The 22,471-nt window shown below is 38.2% G+C and overlaps 2 protein-coding genes across 6 annotated transcripts in view; one reads left to right on the top strand and one right to left on the bottom strand.

The window, feature by feature from the left end:
- Positions 1-22,471, top strand: part of LOC129725641 (60S ribosomal protein L21) — a 357,660-nt gene that overhangs the window by 319,887 nt on the left and 15,302 nt on the right. The window lies entirely within an intron of this gene.
- LOC129725639 (calumenin) lies at positions 87-22,070 on the bottom strand. 2 transcript variants are annotated; one of them, XM_055681682.1, is made up of 5 exons: positions 22,021-22,070; positions 21,899-21,959; positions 1,340-1,554; positions 671-1,189; positions 87-610 (listed from the first exon to the last, which is right to left on the bottom strand). In XM_055681682.1, exons 3-5 carry the CDS (start codon positions 1,522-1,524, stop codon positions 385-387), a joined length of 930 nt encoding a protein of 309 aa, XP_055537657.1. In that variant the 5' UTR covers positions 1,525-1,554; positions 21,899-21,959; positions 22,021-22,070; the 3' UTR covers positions 87-384. The 2 variants fall into 2 exon arrangements, with proteins under 2 accessions (XP_055537657.1, XP_055537656.1); XM_055681681.1 differs by lacking the exons at positions 21,899-21,959; positions 22,021-22,070 and adding an exon at positions 2,425-2,589.

Here is a 22,471-nt window from a genome sequence, read left to right on the forward strand (position 1 = left end):
TACCCTTTATCACAATGCCCTATAACATTAAGAAGTTAATTTGCCGAATGAATGAAAATTCACACAATAATCAATACAGAGTAGACTGAAAATAAACTATAATTTATTAAATGCAATACTGACTCTAACATTGCTTCGAAGTATAACTTAATCAGTTGCTTGTTACATATAGTAGCTAATATTGGCTTTCGAGACACTGGTTGATAGGCTAAACCTATTCAAAATAGATTCCAAATAAATCGCAATATATACTTTGTTCCTGGCACGCGGTACTTATAAGTTCCGGAGTATTGGTTAGTCAAAATTAATGCCAAAAGCGTACTTAATTAAGTTGATTCTCATTCGCGGTTCTATGCTCTTAGCGAAAAAAAAAGAAAAGCCTACCTAAAACTCATCGTGACGTGTCAGAGCTTCCCCGAAATCGGTTGCCTGTGACCCCACAAACAGATCGTACTTATTGATAATCTCTTCTTTGGTTAACTTCTCGTCCGCATCCGAATCAGCCTCGTAAATCAAATGATGCGCTTCAGCTTCGGCATGATCAAAATCAGCTGGCACGATCCAATCCTTCACCTCCGAGTGATCCATAAAGCCATCTTTATTTCTATCGCTGTAATTTAAAACATCAGAGATTAGAGCCGAATAATCAAATAAAACCAGTTTATAATACCGGAACTGTTCGAACGTTTCTCGCTCATGCCTAACCCATTCCGGCTCTTCCTCATTGTCCTCAGAAACTCGATACATATCTCCGATATACTCCTCTACCGACACCTTGCCATCCTGATCTTTATCGATGTCCTCGATAGTTTCCTGAACCACAATATCTCTCATGTAAGGACTCTCTTCTGGATGCAAGAACTCGGTAAACTCAGTTCTATTCAATTGATCGTCACCATCGCGATCCGCGACACTCCACCGGCGTCGATCACGTGTTAGCATCGATTTGTAGGAGAAATGCTCATCGCCTTGATCGAGGTCTTTAGGGTCCATTTCATCAAGAAAACCGTACACGTTCTTCCGGTAGGTTTCCCAATGAATCAAGTCGGAACCGTTTGGGTTATGCTGTTTCCACTGGCGGCTGACATCGTCTTCAATGTACCGTTGTTGCGTGTATTGAATCCACGCCTTCAGTTCTGCTAAATTAACAAAGTTATCTTTGTCCGAGTCGATTTTATCTACAATTATTCTGTAAAGAAACAAAAACGCAATACAATACGGTTAGAGACATCAAATGAACGTACACTGCATGCTTCCGAATCTAAACTAATTACATCCGTAACGAGCGCGATTTGCGAATCTATGCCACAGATCTCGCACGTCTGCGACATCAGCTTACCCCAATCTTCGCCTGCTTTCCTCCGGTTCCAGCTGGTCAAAAGTTTTTGCATCTTCCCCAAGAAATGCTTCGTGGTCGTACTCTCTGTTGTGTTCGAATTTCGGGTAATGATCCGTCTTTGGGATTGCGGAAGCGCCGCAATTGAACAGCAAGCAAACGACTGATGACACCAGCAGGATTAGCATTTTGGAAGAATTGATTGCTACACTGCTGTGCTGGAATTTATAATTTAAATAAAAAAACTTTAGTTAGCATGTAACTCACATCCGAACACGAACGGACAAGAAGGGTAAGTTTTATTACAATACAAACAGAATTTGAATTTCATGCGTGAATATCAAAAATAGCCAGAAAAAGCAAAATCTTTAGAATATATGATTATATGACTAGGTAAATCATATTTTCAATTTCACACGATGTAAATGTTGAGAGATCAGCAATATGGTTTTCCCATTTAAGAGTAGTTTATTCTGCTCCAAGGTATTACGATTAGACAACAGAATTTTGGCAAATTTTCTGGGCCTTTGCTGTTTTGGGGGGGTAAGTTGTATTACAATACAAACAGAATTTGAATTTCTTGTGTGAATATCAAAAATAGCCAGAAAAAGCAAAATCTTAAGAATATATGATTATATGACTAGTTAAATCATATTTTCAATTTCACACGATGTAAATGTTATGAGATCAGCTATATGGTTTTCCCATTTAAGAGTAGTTTATTCTGCTCCAAGGTATTACGATTAGACAACAGAATTTTGGCAAATTTTCCGGGCCTTTGCTGTTTTGGAAATCAGAATTGTTTCAAAACGATAACTAATTATTGAAATTTAACCTGAAGTCTGAGACAGACTACTTCTACTATCTGCTGTTATCAAACTTTTGCATTTTGGAAACATCCCAATCATTGCGTTGGGTAGCAAACATAATTTCATTTAGAATGTTTTAATGAATACAATAAGAAATTTGAACCAGTCGATTTTTGAGCTCAGAACCATGTTATCTGTTGTTGTCGTTGAAAAAATTACATTATTCAAAGCTGTTATCCTTGATGTGACAAAGTAATTAACCACGCACATATATCTTACTTTAATTAAGTGCAGCCAAAGTCCACTTTCTTGCCTAACACAAACAATATTACAGCAAATTACTGCCACGTTGGTTGGGCCACGTCAGCAAAACTATCACCGCACAGCACGAGAGGCCTTTGAGTTCATTTCCACCCGGCTTTCAGATCTCGACTAAACAATTTACTCCACAGAGGAAATGTGGACACATTTCGCTTAGCATCGAAAAAGAAACATGAGCTAAATAGTAATATTGTGCATATTCTTACCCTGCACACACTTTCTAACTGGATGTATGCCACTCATTTGTGTGCATGCTATTTGAAAGATTTTTCCCACTCAGCCAACATGTGTTTAAAATACATGCGTTTGCATCTCCCATACAGCACAGATAAGGAGCAAAAAATTCAATTCCAGCATCTCCTATACAAACTAAGATTCAAACAGGAGGCCGTTCTGTGTACAGCATTAATGTGTAATAATAGCTTTTCCAAACAGTATGGGGTAGATGAAAAAACCATGTTCAAATAATTTCGTATCATTTCCAAAGCTGAGAAGCACAGACATACAAACCTTCAACTAGCAAGATCACATACAAACCTTCAACTGGCAGATCGAAATCGGGTATCAATATACGAAAACATACACAAAAAATGTTTTAAAAGGATTGTAATTTAAAAATAGCTCAATGCCTAGAGTTAATTCACGTTTTTATTAAGCTAGCTTTGTAATTAGTCTGCAAAAGGTAGAGTCGATGGTCCTAAAGTTATCAAAATATTTTTAATTATAATCAAAAATTATTATTCTTTGACAATGCATGTTTTAAATAACCTACTATTATATTATTTGCAAAGTAAAGGCCCAAATACACAAACGGCGAAATGACGCCTTTTCCATACAAAATGGAAAGCGGGATAGTGATCACGCCTTCTATTTTATATGGAGAAGGCGTCTTTGCGCCGTGGGTGTATTTGGGCCTTAAATCATTGCATTCCTTTTAGGATCATAGATGAGTAATTCAGACACGCCTGCTTTCTTTCGAAGTTTGAAGCAGTACCGTTTTGACTCAAACTTCGAACACTTTACAATAAAAATCGAATTATTATAGCTAGTGTAACAAAAAGTATGATTATTATATACCATTTGTAATGTTCTTCACCCAGTGGTGTATAGCTCTTTACTGTAGGGCCACTTCCAGGGAATCAGCAGGCGTTAAAAAATGTGACAGTCAGTATTCAGACGGTTTGCCTATTTATCTCTTATGTCGTTTTCGTTTTTGCGGTGTAGCTACCCCGCGGACTACACTTTGTCCTATCACTGTTTTTTTTTTTACATTTTCCGGACTATCCCGGACTACCCTTTTTCTGTCCCGGACAGACCAAAACAAAAGTGACAGTTACCTCTGGTATAACGCACATCCAGGGGCGGATAAACGCGTAGGCGAAGCAGGCGGTCGCCTGCTCGTCAATCATCGAGGGGCGGCAAACAGACGGCTAATGCGTGTGCTTATTTTTTAAGCGACGAGGAAATGTTTTCTCTCTCTAGCAGGATTTCCATTCACGTGCGACGCGACCATCCACATTTTCATGTACTAAGGGCATCTTCAGCGGTGGTCCAAATCGTTGTTTTGATCTATTTTTTTGGAACAAACTCAAATTTACTGCTGCACCGGTGGTGTAAATTTTGTTTTATACCAGATCTGAATTGAAGAAATTTGAAACGTATACCTTTGGTCTATTTTTGTCACTTTTTGAAACAAGAAATAGATCATTCTAAAATCCTTTGTACGCTACCAGTAGGTGGATGAAATGTCATATTTTAATTGAATACTTCATTTTTAGCTATTTCCATATGAGCGTTTCGCGAGTGTTGAGGAATAAATAAAACAAAGATATTTATGACAATTCACAATTCATTTTTGTGGCTTTTCTGAAGAATAAAATGAACAGGTATGTCGTTTTTGGCTTCAAGGAAACCGGCCTGCAAAAGAGGGAATTCTGGGAGACCATAACCGTAGGTTCAACTACTTGGTTTGCAATCATCAACCACCAGGATGACAATTAGGGTATTGAATTGTTGACAGTGTGACAGATGTCAGCGGTTTAAAACAACAAGATATACAACACCGGTGCGGAGAACGAAAAATTGGTCTATATTAGCTAGTTCCATTCAGGTTTCGCTGGTGTAAATCTAGTATAAAGTTGTTTCAAAAATAGACCACCGCTGAAGATGCCCTAACGTTGTACTAACACTCCACATGCAACCATTTTCTCAATCTTCTTGTTAGCGATGGTGCCAAGTCATGTTTTGATGCAGTAGACTATTTCAGTGTCGTGCAAGAAATTTTCAACTTCTTTTCTGCTTCAACTCATCGTTCAAAAAACACATTACTTCTCTTACGGTAAAGCCTCTGAGTGGAACGCGTTGGGAAAGTCGAATTGATGCTGTCACTCCCTTGAGGTTTAAAATAGGAGAAATTTATTATGCCCTATATGAAGCAATCGAGGATCTGAAGCAAGATGCGTTTGCAAGAAATACTGCAAAAAGCCTAGCAATAAAAAATTAAAAAAATATAAATTCTTATGCAGTTTAGTAGCTTGGCATTCAATTTTGTTCAAAATCAATTTAGTGAGTAAGTACCTTCAAAAAATAAATAGCAGTCTCGAAAACACTATAGACTTGAGAGGCAGCGTTTAAAACTTTTTGAAAAATATGAGAAATGAAGGTTTGAATAGAGTCATTACTGATGCTAAAGAACGTGCCGACATTTTAGAAGTAAATCCGGAGTTTCAAACAGAAACATGAATTCGGCCGAGAATGATAAAGAAACAGTTTGCATACGAACAGTCAGATGAACCAATTACATCGAAAAAACTCTCTTTCAAAGTGAATTTCTACTTTTCTGTATTGGATGTAGCTATTGCATCGTTCGATGATCGATTCCAGTTAATGAAAAATCACAGTGACAGTTTCAGCTTTTTGTATGATATTCACAGTTTAATGGGTTTTAGTACAGATCAGTTAGAGAAAAGTTGTCTATATTTACAGAAAATCCTCACACACAAGAAAGAATGTGACATCGATGGACATGAAATGCACCAAGAACTTGTTATTTTATCACCTATGTTGCCAGCTGAGACGACTCCAATGAATGCGTTAAACTACATCACAAAAAATCAACTGATTGATACTTTTTTAAATGATTTGTATCTTTCAGAATTTAACTCACTTTACCCATTAGTGTAACAAGTGGTGTTCTTTGAGTTCCTGGAAAAGACATGCAATGAAAGCGCAGGAGACACATCCACAGTTCGATCAGCACTACAGCGCGAAAAGTGTTGGGTACAACTGCGGCAGCTGCGTCCAATGAGTGGTTTGACGCTGAGTGCCAGCGAGTGACGGAGGAGAAGAACCGCGCCAGGGGTCACATGTTGGCCACGGCTGTGACTCGTCAGAGCGTGGGTAGATATCGAGATGCTAGAGCCGGTGAAAAGAGACTCCATCGCCGGAAGAAACGACAGCATTGGGAGCGTCTTCTTGCGGAGGCGGAAGGTTGCTTCTCCAGGCACGATGCGAGGAGCTTCTACAAGAAGGTCAACGGAATTAGGAATCGAAACGTGTCAGCTCCTGTCATGTGCAACGATAGGGAGGGGAACCTGATAACCGATAAAACAAAGGTGGCCAGGCGTTGGAAGGAACACTTCAGTGTGTCGTTGAACGGTGAGGGAAACAGTGAAGTCGAAAGGAGCAGGATGACTATTGAGAATGATGGTCAAGCTGTGGATCCACCTTCCATGGACGAAGTGAAGAAAGCAGTGAAAGAGCTGAGAAACTGCAAGGCAGCTGGGAAGGACGGCATTCCCGCCGAACTCTTCAAAGTCGGAAGCGAACAGCTGTATCGTGCCATCCATCGGATCATGCTGAGAGTGTCTACAAAAAAGGTCATCGCCTGAACTGTAGCAATTATCGGGGCATAACTCTTCTCAATACCGTGTACAAAATTCTCTCCCGCATCCTGTTCCACAGACTGAGGCCGTTGCAGGAGACCTTTGTTGACGAGTACCAATGCGGTTTTCGAGGGGGACGCTCCACGACGGACCAAATGTTTACCTTGCGACAAATCCTCGATAAAATTTCGAGAATTCAACTTGCAGACGCACCATCTGTTCATAAACTTCAGGGCAGCGTACGATTCAGTTAAGAGAAATGAGTTATGGCGGATCATACTCGAACATGGCTTCCCAACAAAGCTGATTAGGGTGATACGTGCCACCCTTGAAGGTTCTACATCAAGCGTCAGGATAACCGGCGAGATATCGGACTCGTTCGTGACGTTAGATGGTTTGAAGCAGAGTGACGGGCTGTCGAACTTATTGTTTAACATCGCATTGGAAGGTGCTATACGGAGGGCTGGTGTGCAGAGAAGCGGCACCATCATTACGAAATCGCACATGCTTCTAGGTTTTGCGGATGATATCGACATTATTGGTATTAATCGTAGAGCAGTGGAAGAGGCCTTCGGACCTCTCAGGCGAGAAGCTGCGAGATTAGGGCTTTTCATAAACTCTGCCTAAACGAAATACATGGTGGCTGGCAGAGTGCGTGGTAGTCCGTCGGAGGTTGGTGCTGCGGTGGAGCTAGATGGGGAAACATTTGAAGTAGTCGACGAATTTATTTACCTGGGAACATTAGTGACATGTGACAACGAGGTTAGCCGTGAGATAAAGAGGCGGATAGCAGCCGCAAACAGGGCCTTTTACGGATTACGTAACCAGCTAAGGTCCCGCAGTTTGCAAATAGACTAGAAAATGGTGTTTGGCGCAGACGCATGAACCATGAAGTGTACCAGGCATACAAATCGGCGGATATAGTCAAGCGGATAAAACACGGCAGGCTTCAGTGGGCTGGGCATGTAGCGAGAATGCCGGATGAGTGTCGAGCGAAGGCTATATTTAGCAGGAATCCCGATAGAGGTCGTCGACTTCGGGGTAGACCCCGCACTCGTTGGATGTGTGCTGTCGACGAGGATGCACGCGAAATAGGTGTTAGGGGCGATTGGAGGATAGCAGCCCAAGACCGAGTGACATGGCGACGTATTCTGGATTCGGCACTGGATTGATAATCGGTCTGTCGCCTTAAAAGTAAAGTAAAGTAAGTAAGTAACAAGTGGCGAGAGAAGTTTCTCAAAATTAGAACTTATAAAGACGTAACTACGATCGACCATGTCGCAAGAACGTTTGTGTGGCTTAGTGATAATATCGATAGAAAGACAGGTGCTTCAAGAAATTGATATGTCGGAAACGATAAAAAAATTTGCAACATTGACAGCATGAAATGTTAATTTTTGAATTGTTAACACAACACATGCTGTCTAATCAAATTTTCGAGTCTATAGAAAATGCGTTTCATATAAAATAAAAACTTGAGAGAGGGCGGCAAAATCAGTCTTCGCCTGCAGCTCAAATCAGCCTTCGTCCGCCCCTGCGCACACCATTGCAACTGCTCGGAAAGTGTTTTTTTTTTTCAGCTGCAAAGCGTAGTCCGGGACGGGATAGTCCTGCCATAAAAACGAATTCGACATTAGCGATTACGTTGAAGTGTTCGGAATTTGAATCAAAACCTAGTTTTGAATTCTCGCTATTTTCATAAACAGAACATGTTCATATCTGTATAAATAGCACCTAATTCATTTTTCGGTGATTTTTTAGTGCAAGAAGTTACAACATAGCTGAAGTGTTCTAAATTTAAAGCAATATGGTAATTTTTTATACCTATGAGCCATGCTCCCGTTGCCGACGATTTTTTGCCTTTCTCCTAGAAAGGTATAGCAATCACTTGCAAAACCGAAAGTATAAAAGTGCTCCAGAGTGCCGAATGGCATATATCACTCGACTCAGCTCGACGAGCTGAGCATTTTCTGTATGTGTGTGTGTGTGTATGTGCAGATTTTTATTCTCACTCACTTTTCTCAGAGATGGCTGGACCGATTTTCAAGAAATTAATTGCAAATGAAAGGTCTGGATGTCCCATAAGACCCTATTAAATTTCATTGTAATCGGATTTTTAGTTTAGAGGTTATGTATCAAAATGTAAAAATCATGAAACATCATTATCTCAAAAACTACACAACCGATTTGAACCGAATTTGAAATTAGTTTCAAAGGAACGGGCTACCTAAAAAACCCTTAGCTTTTAAATTTCATAAAAATTGAACTTGTGGTTTAAAAGTTATGACAATAAACGTGTTTTGAAGACTACTTAATCTCACTCATGTTTCTCAGAGATGGCTGAACCGATTTTCATAAAATCAGTGTCAAATGGAAGGTCTAGTTGCCCCATAAGACCCTATTGATTTGTTTTGCAATCAGACTATTACTTTGCCTGTTATGTTTAAAAATGTGAAATCCAGCTATGAAAAGGAACATATTCCGAAGACTTCTTGAACTCACTCACTTTTCTCAGAGATGGCTGACCCGATTTCCGCAAAATTAGTGTAAATCAATAAGTCTAGCTTCCTAATAACACTTTATAGAATTTTACTGTAATCGGACTGTAACTTCGTCTGTAATGTACCGAAATGTGAAAATTACGAAACTTCATTATCTCAGAAACTACACAACTATGATTAAGCACGTGGTTTCAAAGTTTGGCTGCCCTATTTGTTCCCATTTCATTTGATTATAATCGAACCTAAGCAACCGTTATGTATTAAATTGTTAATAAAACAACGAAAGTCTATTAACTCAAAGATTACATGACTTATTTGAACATAACCAGTGTCATACGAACGAGTCATCTCTCGAACTTACAAATAACAAACTTCATAACAATTTGATATGTGGCTCAAAAGTTATGGAAAGAAAAGAAATTCAAAGACTATTTAAAACTATACCTGCTTTGATCGATATATGTGGCCTCAACATAAATAAAATGTGGTATTGTACTATTTGAACGTTCCAAATTCATTGATTCCTGGCAATGTGTTTAAAGTCTGAAAATGCACGACGAATCGGCCATAGGATATGATCAAAGTCAAATAACAAATCGTTTGAAATGATTGGTTTTATCGAAATGACAACATCCATCCTCGACTTTTGGCTTCTGTACATCACCTTAATTCTGGATGTATTCATATGGTATTCGGTAATTTTCAGCAAATTTTCTGGCATCAATCTGAGACCGGAAATACTCATATTGAAAATTCTTTAGTTATTTTGGTTGTTTTCCACAAACTAAAAGAGGCCGTCTTTAAATTCAAAATTGTGTCCAGGGTCAATGTTTGGTTTCTATGCATCATCTCGATTACGAAAATATCCATATTGAGTATTATTTGGTCATTTTCGACTGTTTCCAAGAAGATGCCATTTAGCGATTCAAAATGGTGCCTGAGGTCAATTGTTAGCTCATTGCATCATTCTGGTATCAGAGATACTCATATTGGATGGTATTTGGTTATTTTAAGCTGTTTTTCACAAACTGGAAGTCGCCATCTTGGATTTAAAATTGTATTTAAGATAATTTCTGGCCTCTGAGCGTCATTCTGGTTGAAGAAACACCCATATTGGGTGTAATTCGATCATTTTCGTCTGTTTCCCAGGAACCGGAAGTCGCCAACCTAGAATCCAAAATGAGGTCTGCGGTCGATTTCAGCTGCTGTGTATCATTCTAGATCCGGATATACTCACAGAAACCACAATTTGCCATCCTACAATTCATAATGGTGTCTGAAGTCGATTTGTGGCTCCATCATTACGATTTCGAAAATACCCATATTGGGTGGTATTTGATGGTTTGCCGCTGTTTTTCCGAAATCGGATGTCGCCATCTTAGAATTCAAAATGGTATCTGTGGTCCATTTTATCTCCTGTGTATCATTCTTTATCCGGATATTATTATTATTATTATTATATTTGGCTGTTTTCCAGAGACCGGAAGTTGCCATCTTACAATCCAAAATGTTGCCTGAGGTCGATTATGGAACATATTTGTAACCACTGAAAACATTCACCTGAAAAAATATGGTTTCATTTTGTTGACTAGTTCGCGAGATATGCAGAAATTTGTGCAGAAACATGTGCTTCCAGGAGAGGGAGGGGCGTCGAACCATTATGGACATATTTGTTACCCTTTAAAACATCCACATGCCAAATTCGGCTTCATTTGCTTGGTTTGTTCTTGAGTTGTGCAGAAATTTATGTTTCATTTGTATTGGACCCCTCCTTTCCAGAAGAGGGAGGGGCCTCAAACTATCATAGGAACCTTTATCGGGACCAAAAACCCCTACATACAAATTTTCACGTCGATCGGTTCGGTAGTTTTCGAGCCTATATGGATCAAACAGACAGACCAAACTACATTTTTATATGTATAGATTACAACATCAATATTTTAGAACCTAAAGAGTGAATATACATTTATTGGATTGAAGGGTTCATGTAAATCTATTTTTACAAATAAAATGAATGAGAAAGGCTGGGTCTGGCCGCTAGGTGGATTAATTTAGGTTTTTTATTTGTTTTCTTATTACGACTCCAACTAAGTTCCTTTTGTATTATAAACAATCCAATGCACCGATAACGCCTCAAAATGTGAAGAATTACGCTATAATCCCACCACCGACCATCAGTTTCGAGAATTCGAGTGATTTGACAAAACGATTCCTTGTTGATGAATCATTTATGAAAATTTAAACGAACGAGAACGGAGCATGAATACCTTTAAGTGCGATATTTTTACGATTTGCATTCGCATTCTAATGGATCAGAATAAACGCACAATACTTCAAATGTAACCTTGGATACGGAAAATAAAATCATACGTTTAGAAGCATTTTCGATACTCCAAAACACCGACTATATAACATTTCGGCTCTTGAATATTCGAAATTTTCAGAAGTAGGACCAGTTTCTGGGAAGACGCGTCGGATTGGTAAAACCTCGACTGGTAATGGTAATTTTGCCCAAAATTTCGTTGGCTTAGATTTTAAGCAACAGGTGAGCAGTTTCCTACTAAACAATTACCGGTATCGTGGATTAACTACTCGAAATTTTCGAAGAATGTTAACAAAACTAAAGAAAAAATAAAAACAAGAACTCCCACTTTAAATACGTTCAATTTGAAATCTAATTTAAATTTTAAAGTTGCGCAGAAAATAGGAATACTAGTCTGCAGACAAAATCAATTCGTTTGTTTTTTCGCAAAAACCTAATCAAACAATATTTACGTTATCATAATGAATGGTTTTTCTCTCATTTAACCCTGGTTAAATCAAGTTTTTCATATGAATCTTACTCTGAAAACAATTTCTAAGCTATTACATAAGTTCACTAATAGGAAAACATAAGGAAATATGTCTATTAGCAAACCTTTTGGAAGAATAATTCTTAATAGAATGATAACACGTATAATTGAGAACTCAATTTTTGCAAATGAGCAGTTTGGTTTTCTACTACTCATCAGTTACTTAGAGTAACAAATATGATTCGAACTAATAAATCTGAAGGCTATTCGACTGGAGCTGCTCTTCTAGATATAGAAAAGGCATTCGACAGTGTTTGGCATAAAGGTTTAATAGCGAAAATGTCAAATTTCAGTTTTCCGCTTTACCTCACAAAAATGATACAAAGTTATTTAACTGACCGCACTCTCCAGGTTAACTATCTAGATGGTAAATCTAATAGATTGCCTGTTAGAGCTGGTGTGCCTCAGGGGAGTATCTTGGGCCCAATCTTATATAACATTTTTACTTCTGATCTTCCTGATTTACCACCAGGTTGTGAGAAATCTCTGTTTTGTGACGATACAAGCATTTCCGCAAAAAGAAAAAGCCTTCGTGTTATATGCAGTCGGCTTCAAAAAAGTTTAGATATATTTTCTTCATACTTGCAAAAATGGAAGATTTCCGCTAATGCTTCTAAAACTCAGCTAATTATTATTTCCTCATAAGCCAAGAGTTTCATATCTCAAACCCACCCATAACCACGTTATTAAGATGAACGGTGTGGTCTTAAATTGGTCTGATCAAGTTAAATACTTAGGGCTAATTTATGATAAGAATCTTACTTTCAAGGAGCACATTGAAAATATCCAGTCAAAGTGCAATAAGTATATCAAATGTTTATATTTTCTTATCAACAGGAATTCTAGACTTTGTCCCAAGAATAAACTGTTAATTCACAAGATAGCAGTTGATTAAGATGGCCGGATTCGGACGTCAAAATTTTCGCTCGCGTGATTTTTCGGGAAATAAATTGTTCAATGTGATAGTGCGTGTAAGTTACAGGTGTTACCGCGAAAAGAGTTTATTCGGGAAAGTGTGTTGTGTTGTGTGTGCTGCGAAATACTCACTTGATGTGTATCGTAGTGCCGTGAAGATTAATCGATGAAATGGCTGAATTAGCATAAGGAATGGTACTACGCCATTGTCGTGCAGCGGATTTTGTCTTCGTTTATTGCGTCCGGAGTTGTCGCGTTTTGTCGTGATTTATAATATGTGGAGGGCGTAATTCGTGTTGTAGTCATGGTTGAGAATGTTTTGTTCAGGGTCCAGTGTGTTTAAAGTGTATTACGAATAAAAAAATAGATACTTTATTGCCGGTGTTCTTACAATTTATTGCTCTCAAAATGGCTGTCTTCGAATCGTAGTGTTGTGTTGGTGATCTTTCTCAGACATGGTTGTGTGCATGCGGAGAGCGTAATGTGTCTGAGAGTCTATCGCAGTGTGAAATAGTAGTGAAACCTTTTCTTCTTTGTCTGGTATGCTGAGAAGCAGAAACGAGAGAGCGACAATTATCAACAAAGAAATGGTTTGTTTATGCCGGTCCGTGTGCGAGTGGCAGAAAACGCTGGTGAAATGTTTGATCTGTTTAATCCTGCTCGATACCTAAGATAAGTGAATACATTTTCCAGGAGCTTTCTTTTTAAGTCAGATGAAGTTTATGGTATTTTCAGACTCAACAAAATGATTTTGTTCTTCCATAATCGTGAGTGTGTGTTATGCCTTATGTTTCCTCTAGCGATGAGTTTGTACGCCATTTAGTTGGTGGCTATTATAGAATTTTCACACTGTAACTGGAATCAGAATTGCCCCAATAGGTGAGAGCTTTAAACCTTTGTACACGCTGGCTCTCACAACACGGAACTGGTAGCATTAAAATATAATTCAGAAACTTATCGCGGCCTGACCGAACGGTTACAAACATTTGGCCCAGTTTTATACCCTTGTTTTATGATTTTTCTAGCTTTTGACCAAATATTGAAACACATAGACAATTTTTATTAAAATCTTGTTGGTCGGAATAGCAACTAAATTTTGATTGCGATTGCTTTGGCATTTTAACAATCAACTTAAAATTCTTGTTCGATATGCATATTGAATTTTTTTAAATATTTGAGCTATGAGTGCATGAAACTTTGCCAGTTTTTATACTCAGTAGGTATCTTAACTTGAATACAAAACAAAAGATTATCGGGGCAAAGCACCGTGTCCTCTCGCGTATGCGTCGGTGAGAGGGAATAAAGTGGTCGTACATAATGCTCCGGTGTAAACGTGTCTTCGGCCTTGGTGAGCTTTGCTCATTTAAGGATTATCGGTTTATTGTGATTTCCGAGATGTACCAAATCATTATTTCGGAGACTGTACGCCCGTTGGTTCTTTTTTAGCACGTTACGATTCAGAGTAGGTTTCGTTCGTTCGATAAATATTGTAATTATTCAATCGCGACAAAGACAAAATCTATTCCTGTTTCGCCGGTTCCCTTTTTTTTCCTTTTTTTTTCTTTTTATAAAACGGGTGTTTTGGCTTTTTCGTCATACCAGTGGTCGACACGCTCTTGCTTGCTTTCGGAGAAGGCAATTCAGTTTCGCGCGCATTATTTTGACTGCGCTCGGTGTGACTATCTTAATACAGCGCTCTATCGGTTATTTGAGCTGGTACCAGTAGTTTGCGTTCGGCGTGCGGTTGTTGCGTTTTACGAAATCCATTCGTTTCTAGGTAAATTTGAATTAAGTTCACGGCATTAAAAGCGAAGTTTGGTGTGATACAGACTGACAACGATTGGTAGGTTGCCGAAGATAACTAGATCGTGGCGCGGTTCTATGTATATCGTCTCCTGGTGACCGGTTGCCCAGAGACCGAGAAGTAACCATGTCGTGCGCGAATTGGGGTAGAAAAGATCGCACCATCAACCTCGATGGATCCAGATCAATTCCTTTCCACTAACACTAATTCCTTCCTTTGATACTTGTGGATGATGCAGAGGATTCCTCGGTCTCTAGTAGCAACAAGTATTGAACTAACACTCCCGATATCCCTTCCTCTATTGATCTGCATTGGGCGTGGCCAGCTACGTTATTGACCAGTGATAAGAAAGATCGCCAGGAATTGTACACTGAAAATGGCTTGCTACTCCTAGGCACCATTTTGACGGTTCTTTGTACAATTTCAGCTGATTCTGGTCAATCGCGGGCAACACACGGGCGATCAAATATGCTATGCTATGCTATGCTATGCTAGAATAAACTGTTAATTCACAAACAAATTTTTAGGCCAGCAATGTTATATGCAGTTCCCATCTGGACAAGTTGTTGTGCAACCAGGAAGAAGAAACTTCAAAGGATTTAGAAAAAACTTTTGAAAATGATTTTGAAGCGTCCTACCTGGTTTAGCGCGAACGAGCTACATAGGCTCACTAATGTAGAAACATTAGAAAATATGTCAAGCCAAATTATCAACAAATTTCGACAAAAATCGTTGCAATCCTCAATTGCAACGATTAGCTCACCCTAAAAAAAGGAAATATGTCAAACGAATTTATCAACAAGTTCTAGCAAAAATCAACAATTACAACGAAGTAAAGTTTTAAAAAGATTCATTTTTGTGTTTCGCTCGACACTTTTTTTTTCATTTGCTAACAATTACATTAACAGTATTACAGCTAATATACATATATTATCTGTTAAGTTAAAAATTAAAAAATGTAAAAAAAGATTCTGAATAAATGTTAGTAAATGAACAAAAAATTCACAAGCATTCGCCGGCTCTTACTTTTCTATGAATTTGTATTCTCAGGAATTTACCCTTTCGATATTATGCGGGTCACGATTATTTAGTGAATATCGAAAATAAAATTAAATAAAAATAACTTATAACTGTTGCAAAAATGAATCACCCGGAAAAAAATAACATTAAAATAAGCATTGTAACCATAAAAAACACGGTATTTTTACTGTAAGCTTGTAAGCGATTGTTGTCATTACCGTGTTTTAACAACGTTTTTTGTTGTTGAATCTACCACCGACAATAATTTTACCATGAAAAACATTGTCAGTGTATGGGAAAAATGCCTGAAAAAATGCTGTTAAGATACATAACATTTCTCATGGTAAAAATGGAAAAAACGATGTTTTTTATTGTTCAGGACAATGATATTTAATATAAATTGATGTATCTACAATGAAAAACATAGTTAAATTATGGTATAGCTATGTACAATTACACCAATTTTTAAGGTTTTTAAATGTTTTTTTAATGTTATTTTTTTTCGGGCAATTCTTCTTGAGTTATTTATGTTTTTCATTTAGGGTAACCATATTCATGAGATAAACTTTGAATCATCATTAGCAGCAGCATTGAAGTTTTTCCTTGATTGCACGCGAATACCGCTACAATGATAGACGACGAAAAACCATTTTTTACACAACTTATCCAAACAAAATTTACAAAATGATATGCTCATCCGATTCCCACAATTATGGGCCACTTTTTGACACTCCTGGTACTATGGGCTAATGCTCCCAGTATTAAGAGACAGAGGAACCTTTTTTTTTTGTTATAAAGATAGAGACTTTATTTTTTAAAGTAATTCTAACAGTGAGGTTAACATTGAGAGGAAGGTTAGAAGGTAGGTCATAAAGACATTGAATAAATTTTGATAATACATTATTATAATTATTATACTTTTTTAAAGTTTTTGTTTTTCAGTGCATTGAATATTCATGTTTTGCTAAAAGGGGCTTTGTAACTCCGCCGGAAAGAGCACGGCAGTCCATACTGAAAGGCAAGAGTCTTTTCAGGTTGGAAATTCGGTCGGCTGGCTTAAATAAATAACTGTGAAAATGCTGGATTAACGTTGAGCGAGCGCTCTATTCTACAGGGTTGATATTGACCAAGATCAATATTGATCAAGATCATGAAAATTCAGGATGAACGAGCATTAGTATCAGTTTCTACACTATCTAAAATTCCGATACATAAATATATTCAAAGATTTGATCATTAGTGCAGAGGTTTCGTTTAAAAGACATGCAGAACAATGTTGTTCACGTTCACTAAACTTCAATTTGACTATCAAAAGTTATAAACATGCGTTAAAAACCAATGAAAAAATAGCCTAGCCCATATTACTGGGTGGCCCATAATACTGAGAAAAACCGAATTTCGTGACCAGCATTATGGTATTATGTTTAACAGCGTATAAGAATGGTAAGAATACGAACTTCGAAGCAAGTATTTCATAATCCGATAAATACATACCAATTATTGACAGTCCCATTTATTTTGTTTTTTTTGTTCCTTGTAGAAGACTGAACAACTGTGACCATTATTTGATCTATTGTGGTATGCTTCACCTTACTCCAAGTGCGTACGAGCAGGTACATCACTATTTGGCGAGTTGATGTCCTTGCTGTATTGCGGCAACGCACTTCGTATGAAGTTTATTACCTCACTAGGACTTTCCCTCCAAATTTCGGTAGGTTCTATGTGTCCCTTACCGAAGATACGCAATCTGCGTTGTATTAATACTCGGCATTCGCAGAGTAGATGTTCTGAAGTTTCGCTTTCGATGCCACACAGGCGACATTTATCATCATCAAGTTTGCCTATCTTCTTGATACTTACTCGGACAGTGCCCTGTAATAAGACCTGTGAATGTTCTCAAGTCTTTTTTATTTAACCTGAGCAGCACGAGGCTCTTCCCGCGGTTTGGCTCTATGAATCTTTTCAATTGTCGTAATCCGCTTATGACATCCCAGTTTGCTTTGATGGTCGCTTTCTCCCATTCACCGAGTTCAGCTTTTAGAGCGCTCGGGGAGACTCCACAGAAAGGTTCTGGGCCAACAAAGTTAGTTTATGACCCTTGTCTGGCTAGTAAGTCGGCCTTCTCGTTTCCTTCGATTTCACAACGACCAGGAACCCAGTATAAGTTAACCTGGTTTTTCTAAGCTAACTTTCGGAGCGACAGGATGCATTCCCACACTAGTTTAGAGTGGCAGAAAGGATAATTCAGGGCTTTAAGTGCTGCCTGACTATCACAGAAAATGCAAATATTTGCGTGTCGATAATTTCTTTTCAGACACGTATTCGTGCATTCTATTATCGCGTATATTTCCGCCTGGAATACTGTTTGCCAGTGTCCCATGAAAAAAAAGTAGGAGGTTATATCCAAGACACAACCGCATAACTGACGTAGAACTACGCACACTATGAACAAGTGCATTGTTGTAGGTGTTTCATTAATGAATCAAAGTCTACTAATGCTTGCTTTGTGCTGCCTCAACAGTGGGGTAATAAAGACACTGAAAACATGAGCTGTAAAAGCTGTTTAACATTCTGTAAATTAGACGGCTGCTACAGATTTAAATTGCTACTATCCAGCACAGATTGCTCCCTTGAGTTGTCAAAAATTATTAACTTTCAATGACTTGTTAATTTGCCTTGCAAAAGGTATTTTGCTGTTAAAAATTGGATTAGCTGATGGCAATCTTTATGCTGCCCCAACAGTGGGGGAATAATGGCAGTCTGGCGAGGCACGCTGAGAAGAAACGCGCTGCTCCTGAGACGTGGTGACCAACCACAGCGCAAGTGATTTATTTATTTGAAGGCAGCCACAGGCGCAACCCGCTGTTACTTCTGAGTGCTGTATCTGCTTCTACTGCTGTCAACGTTGTGGACGGTCCATCCAGCTCACCTTCCGACTAATGAATGTAGCTAGTTTTCCCAGAAACACTCTTTTATAGCCGAAGGGTGCTACGTAATAGGCCACACCCTTCTGTTCAGTTGTTTAATTCTCTAATATTCTTTAGACGAATTATTCCACAATTCGCATTCGATATTTGTTTCCAGCGAATAAACACCGATGGTGCTCTCACACACGCAACGGTTTTAACCCGTATTTTATTGCGGTTTGTAACATCAAGCGATTTCGTTTGCTCGTTGTTGCGTGTTGCATCATGTTGGAACTTGGCAGCTGGGAGACGACAAAATTCTGTTAATGCTGATTGAATGAATCGACTTCATATTAGCTCTGCATATTCGAATTAACTGCCTTTGTGAATGCGTTCTAACAGGGCAGTTTGTTATTCAAAATCGGTTATGTTGATCGCAGCCTTTGTGCTGTCCCAACAGTGGGGGTATTAACTAAATAAACTACAACAGAATTTGATTGCTAGGATCCCGCGAAAAATGTTTGCTTGTGTTGATGCTAGGAAGTTTTCACCCTTCAATTACTTGTTTATTTGCCTTGAAAAAAGGCATTTTGCTGTTCAAAATCGGTTGCTGATCGCAACCTTTGTGCTGCCCCAACAGTGGGGGAGTTAAGATACACGGACAACATGCACTGAAGCTATTTCACCTTCTGTAAATTAGACGGCTGCGACAGATGTAACTGCTAGAATCCGCACAGAATGCTTGCTTACGTTGTCAAAAATTATTAACTTTCAATGACTTGTTTCTTTGCCTTGAAAAAAGGCATTTTGCTGTTCAAAATTGGATTTGGTGATGATGATCTTCATGCTGCCCTAACACGGGGGAATAATGGCAGTCTGGCGAGGCACGCTGAGAAGAGCCGCGCTGCTCCTGAGACGTGGTGACCAACCAGAGGGCTAGTGCTGCTGCTGCGGGAGGACGACTGCTGTTGTCGCTGTCTAGAACTATTATGAGCGGCTTCGGCTGAAACAGGCTCTTATATAGGCCAAATAGCATGTTTTTAATTGCAAGGTATATGATCCTGTCGACCGTGCTTGGGAAGCAATCATATAACGACCAATCAGAGGACGTAATTTTTGTTTAAACAAGGCTTGACAATTATCAATAGTACAATAGTTTGCATAATCAATCATCAATTTTCTACATTTGGGTGGATGCGTGTATAATTTTCCAAACAATTGCTGCAAAAATGAAGGAAATCGGTTGAAAACAAACCGATTTATAAGCATTTAAAAAGGGACATATTTCGTCCCCTTTTCGGTAATAGTTTTCCTATTTACATCCCTATGTGGTAGGCTAAAGAAAAACGTAGTTCTACGTCAAAACTATCAATTCCTGGTCCTGTGAATCCCGCACCCGCGGAACCATCCATTTTAGAACCGTCTGTGTAGAAGCAAAGTGAACCGTCCCGAATTTTGGGTCCACCTTGTTGCAAACTTTCACGTTCTATCTCTAATATTCTGTAAGGAATTTCGAAATTTTGCCAATCATCCTTACTTTTTATCAGATTATTTATTTGGAAATCTTTCAGTATTCTCAGGTGTCCTGTTTGATCTCCTTCTTTTAGGTTGCACTGTCGATTTAGCCTTAGAGCACTTTTTTCCGCTTCAAGTTGAACCACCTGATGAAGTGGAAGAAGGTGAAGTATTACATCTAGGGCTTTTGATGGAGTGCTTCTCATAGCTCCACAAATCGATGCACAGGCCAATCTTTGGATTTTACCTAGATTAGCTTGAGTGGATGTTTCAGTGGTTTTGGGCCACCAATCTAACGAGGCGTAGGTTATTCTGGGTATGATTATTGTTTTATATATTCAATGTATCATGCTGGGTTTGAGACCCCAGCTTTTTCCAATGGCTCTGCTGCATACCCATAGGGCGTTTGTTTTTGTTTTTGTTGAAGCAAACGATGTTTTTCACGGGCTGTAGCCTTATTTTCTACGGCCGACTTGTTGCGACAACAAATTATCAGCTGATGGAAGTCTACCGACATTCATTGGAAAACTTTAGCTCATTAGTGCAGAGGTTTCGCACAAAAGGCATATAGAGAAATATTGTTCACGTCCATTAAACTTCATTTTGACTTAAAAATTATTGACATACGTTGAAAACCAATACAAAGTGTAGACTGCAGGGCCGGATTTAGACGCTGGGGGGCCCGGGGCGAATTTGTTTGTGAGGCCCTCTTTTTCTTAAAACATTTAGAGAAAACGTTCTGGAAGGTGACGAGCAAAAAAAGTCGCCCTAGGACTAGGGGAACCCCTTCAATCGGGTGGCCCGGGGCATTTGCCCCTTCTCAAATCCGGGCCTGGTAGACTGGCTGCCATAATACTGGTTGACCCATATTACTGGGATGACTGTATATGGTCTAAAAACTACACCACTATCCAGAGGGACCCTCAATTCATTTTGTCCAGGGGACTATAAACGTCAAAATCTCGCCTACCAATCAGTAATTCATCACGGCGTCAATATTTCGTTTCAAATGCTTACGAAAACCATCTTATTCATTGAAAGCGAACGTTGTACCGAAAACAAACGTAAAGTTTTTGTTTTTTCATCTATAGGGATATTTATTCGAGAATAAGTCTACTGACAATTATGGGACATTCACTCTATTTCAGTTGTTTTAGGGAAAACCAACCAAAAAGTGGGTACCAGAATCGCTGGTTCTAGAATCAATGAGTGGTAGATGAAAAATGTATGGAGTTTGACAGCCACAAGAGCCCCTTGATTTTGTCTTCTGTTGTTTCCAAAATATTTACATCTAATTTATCGTAAAGTCATATTTTATACCAACTCAATGTCAGAAATTGCATATTAGAATAAAATTTTTTTAGATTAATTATCAGTATGTGTGACATGCTTGTCTATTCTTCCAATTAACTTCTTGGTACCTATAGTGTAACGACTGATCGCATCAAAAAAGTTTCTGCGCGGATTTCGTATATCCAGATCAACGCAGATTTTCAATGTATTTGCTTATACTGAAATAATCTAAAAAGACAATACGTTTAAATAAAAAGCTTTTTAGCACTAGGGAAGTCAAACTAAGCCAGTTCGAGTTTTAGGATGATGATTACACTCAGCATTATAGATTCATAGATTGATTGTATGAAAAACAAGTCTTTAAAATGGATATCCTAAACAGAACAAAAAATATTTTAGAAAAAGAAAACAGATTTTAACAGATTCAGGTATTTAGGATACATTATATTGTGCTAGAGCTCCATCGATTTATATACAAGTTTTTTTTTTTCATAAAAGACCAAGAAACAACCGGCATGAGATATGCACATCTAAAGTGTATTGTATTTTTATAATTCGAATATTTATTTTTTCACAATAAGTTGTTATGAAGGTTTCATCTCGAATGATGTAATTCAGGATATATTTTAATTTGCTGTCTGAGATGGTATAATAAATTCGCCCACTCAATTAAAAACCAGTTGATTCAATTCATTTATTAAATTTTTCAGTTCAAGTCACAACCGTGGTCACAACTACATACCGTATTTAAACAACAAAGTTGTGGGTCACTTATTCAATGTCAAAGCAGCTCGGCAACAAAACTAAAACATTTTAATATATAGTGAGTATCTTGTAACAAACCGTTGCTGAGAATTCACAAACTTTTGAAGATGCAGATTGCAGACGACGGATTTCTTGGTCGGATTGTTTTTTGTATATGTTTACTTTATTCCGTCAGCGAGAAGTGACGTCTCACAATAAAGGCTTTTTTCAAGAGAACGTTATTCGCAAAGTACGTACCGGAAACCTTCTCATCAACACTTTATTCGGTTTACGGATATGATAATAGTTCCACGCAGAAAAAACTCTCTGGGTTGAATCAATAACATGTTTTATTGTTAATAAATTCAACGATTTGGTTTGTTTCAATCAAAAAACGATGTATTTCAATACAAAATTATTTTTTTTTTTCAAACAAACCAACGACATAATTTAAAACAATTCCAAAACGCTATATTTGTTTTCATCAAAATGGTTTGTTTGTTTCCATCGTGTTTTTAAACGAAACAATTACAAATTTTATTGTTTCTGCTAATCATTCTTTAGCGTGCAC

The sequence above is a fragment of the Wyeomyia smithii genome, chromosome 2 (assembly GCF_029784165.1).
Source record: "Wyeomyia smithii strain HCP4-BCI-WySm-NY-G18 chromosome 2, ASM2978416v1, whole genome shotgun sequence".
Lineage (NCBI taxonomy): Eukaryota > Metazoa > Arthropoda > Insecta > Diptera > Culicidae > Wyeomyia > Wyeomyia smithii.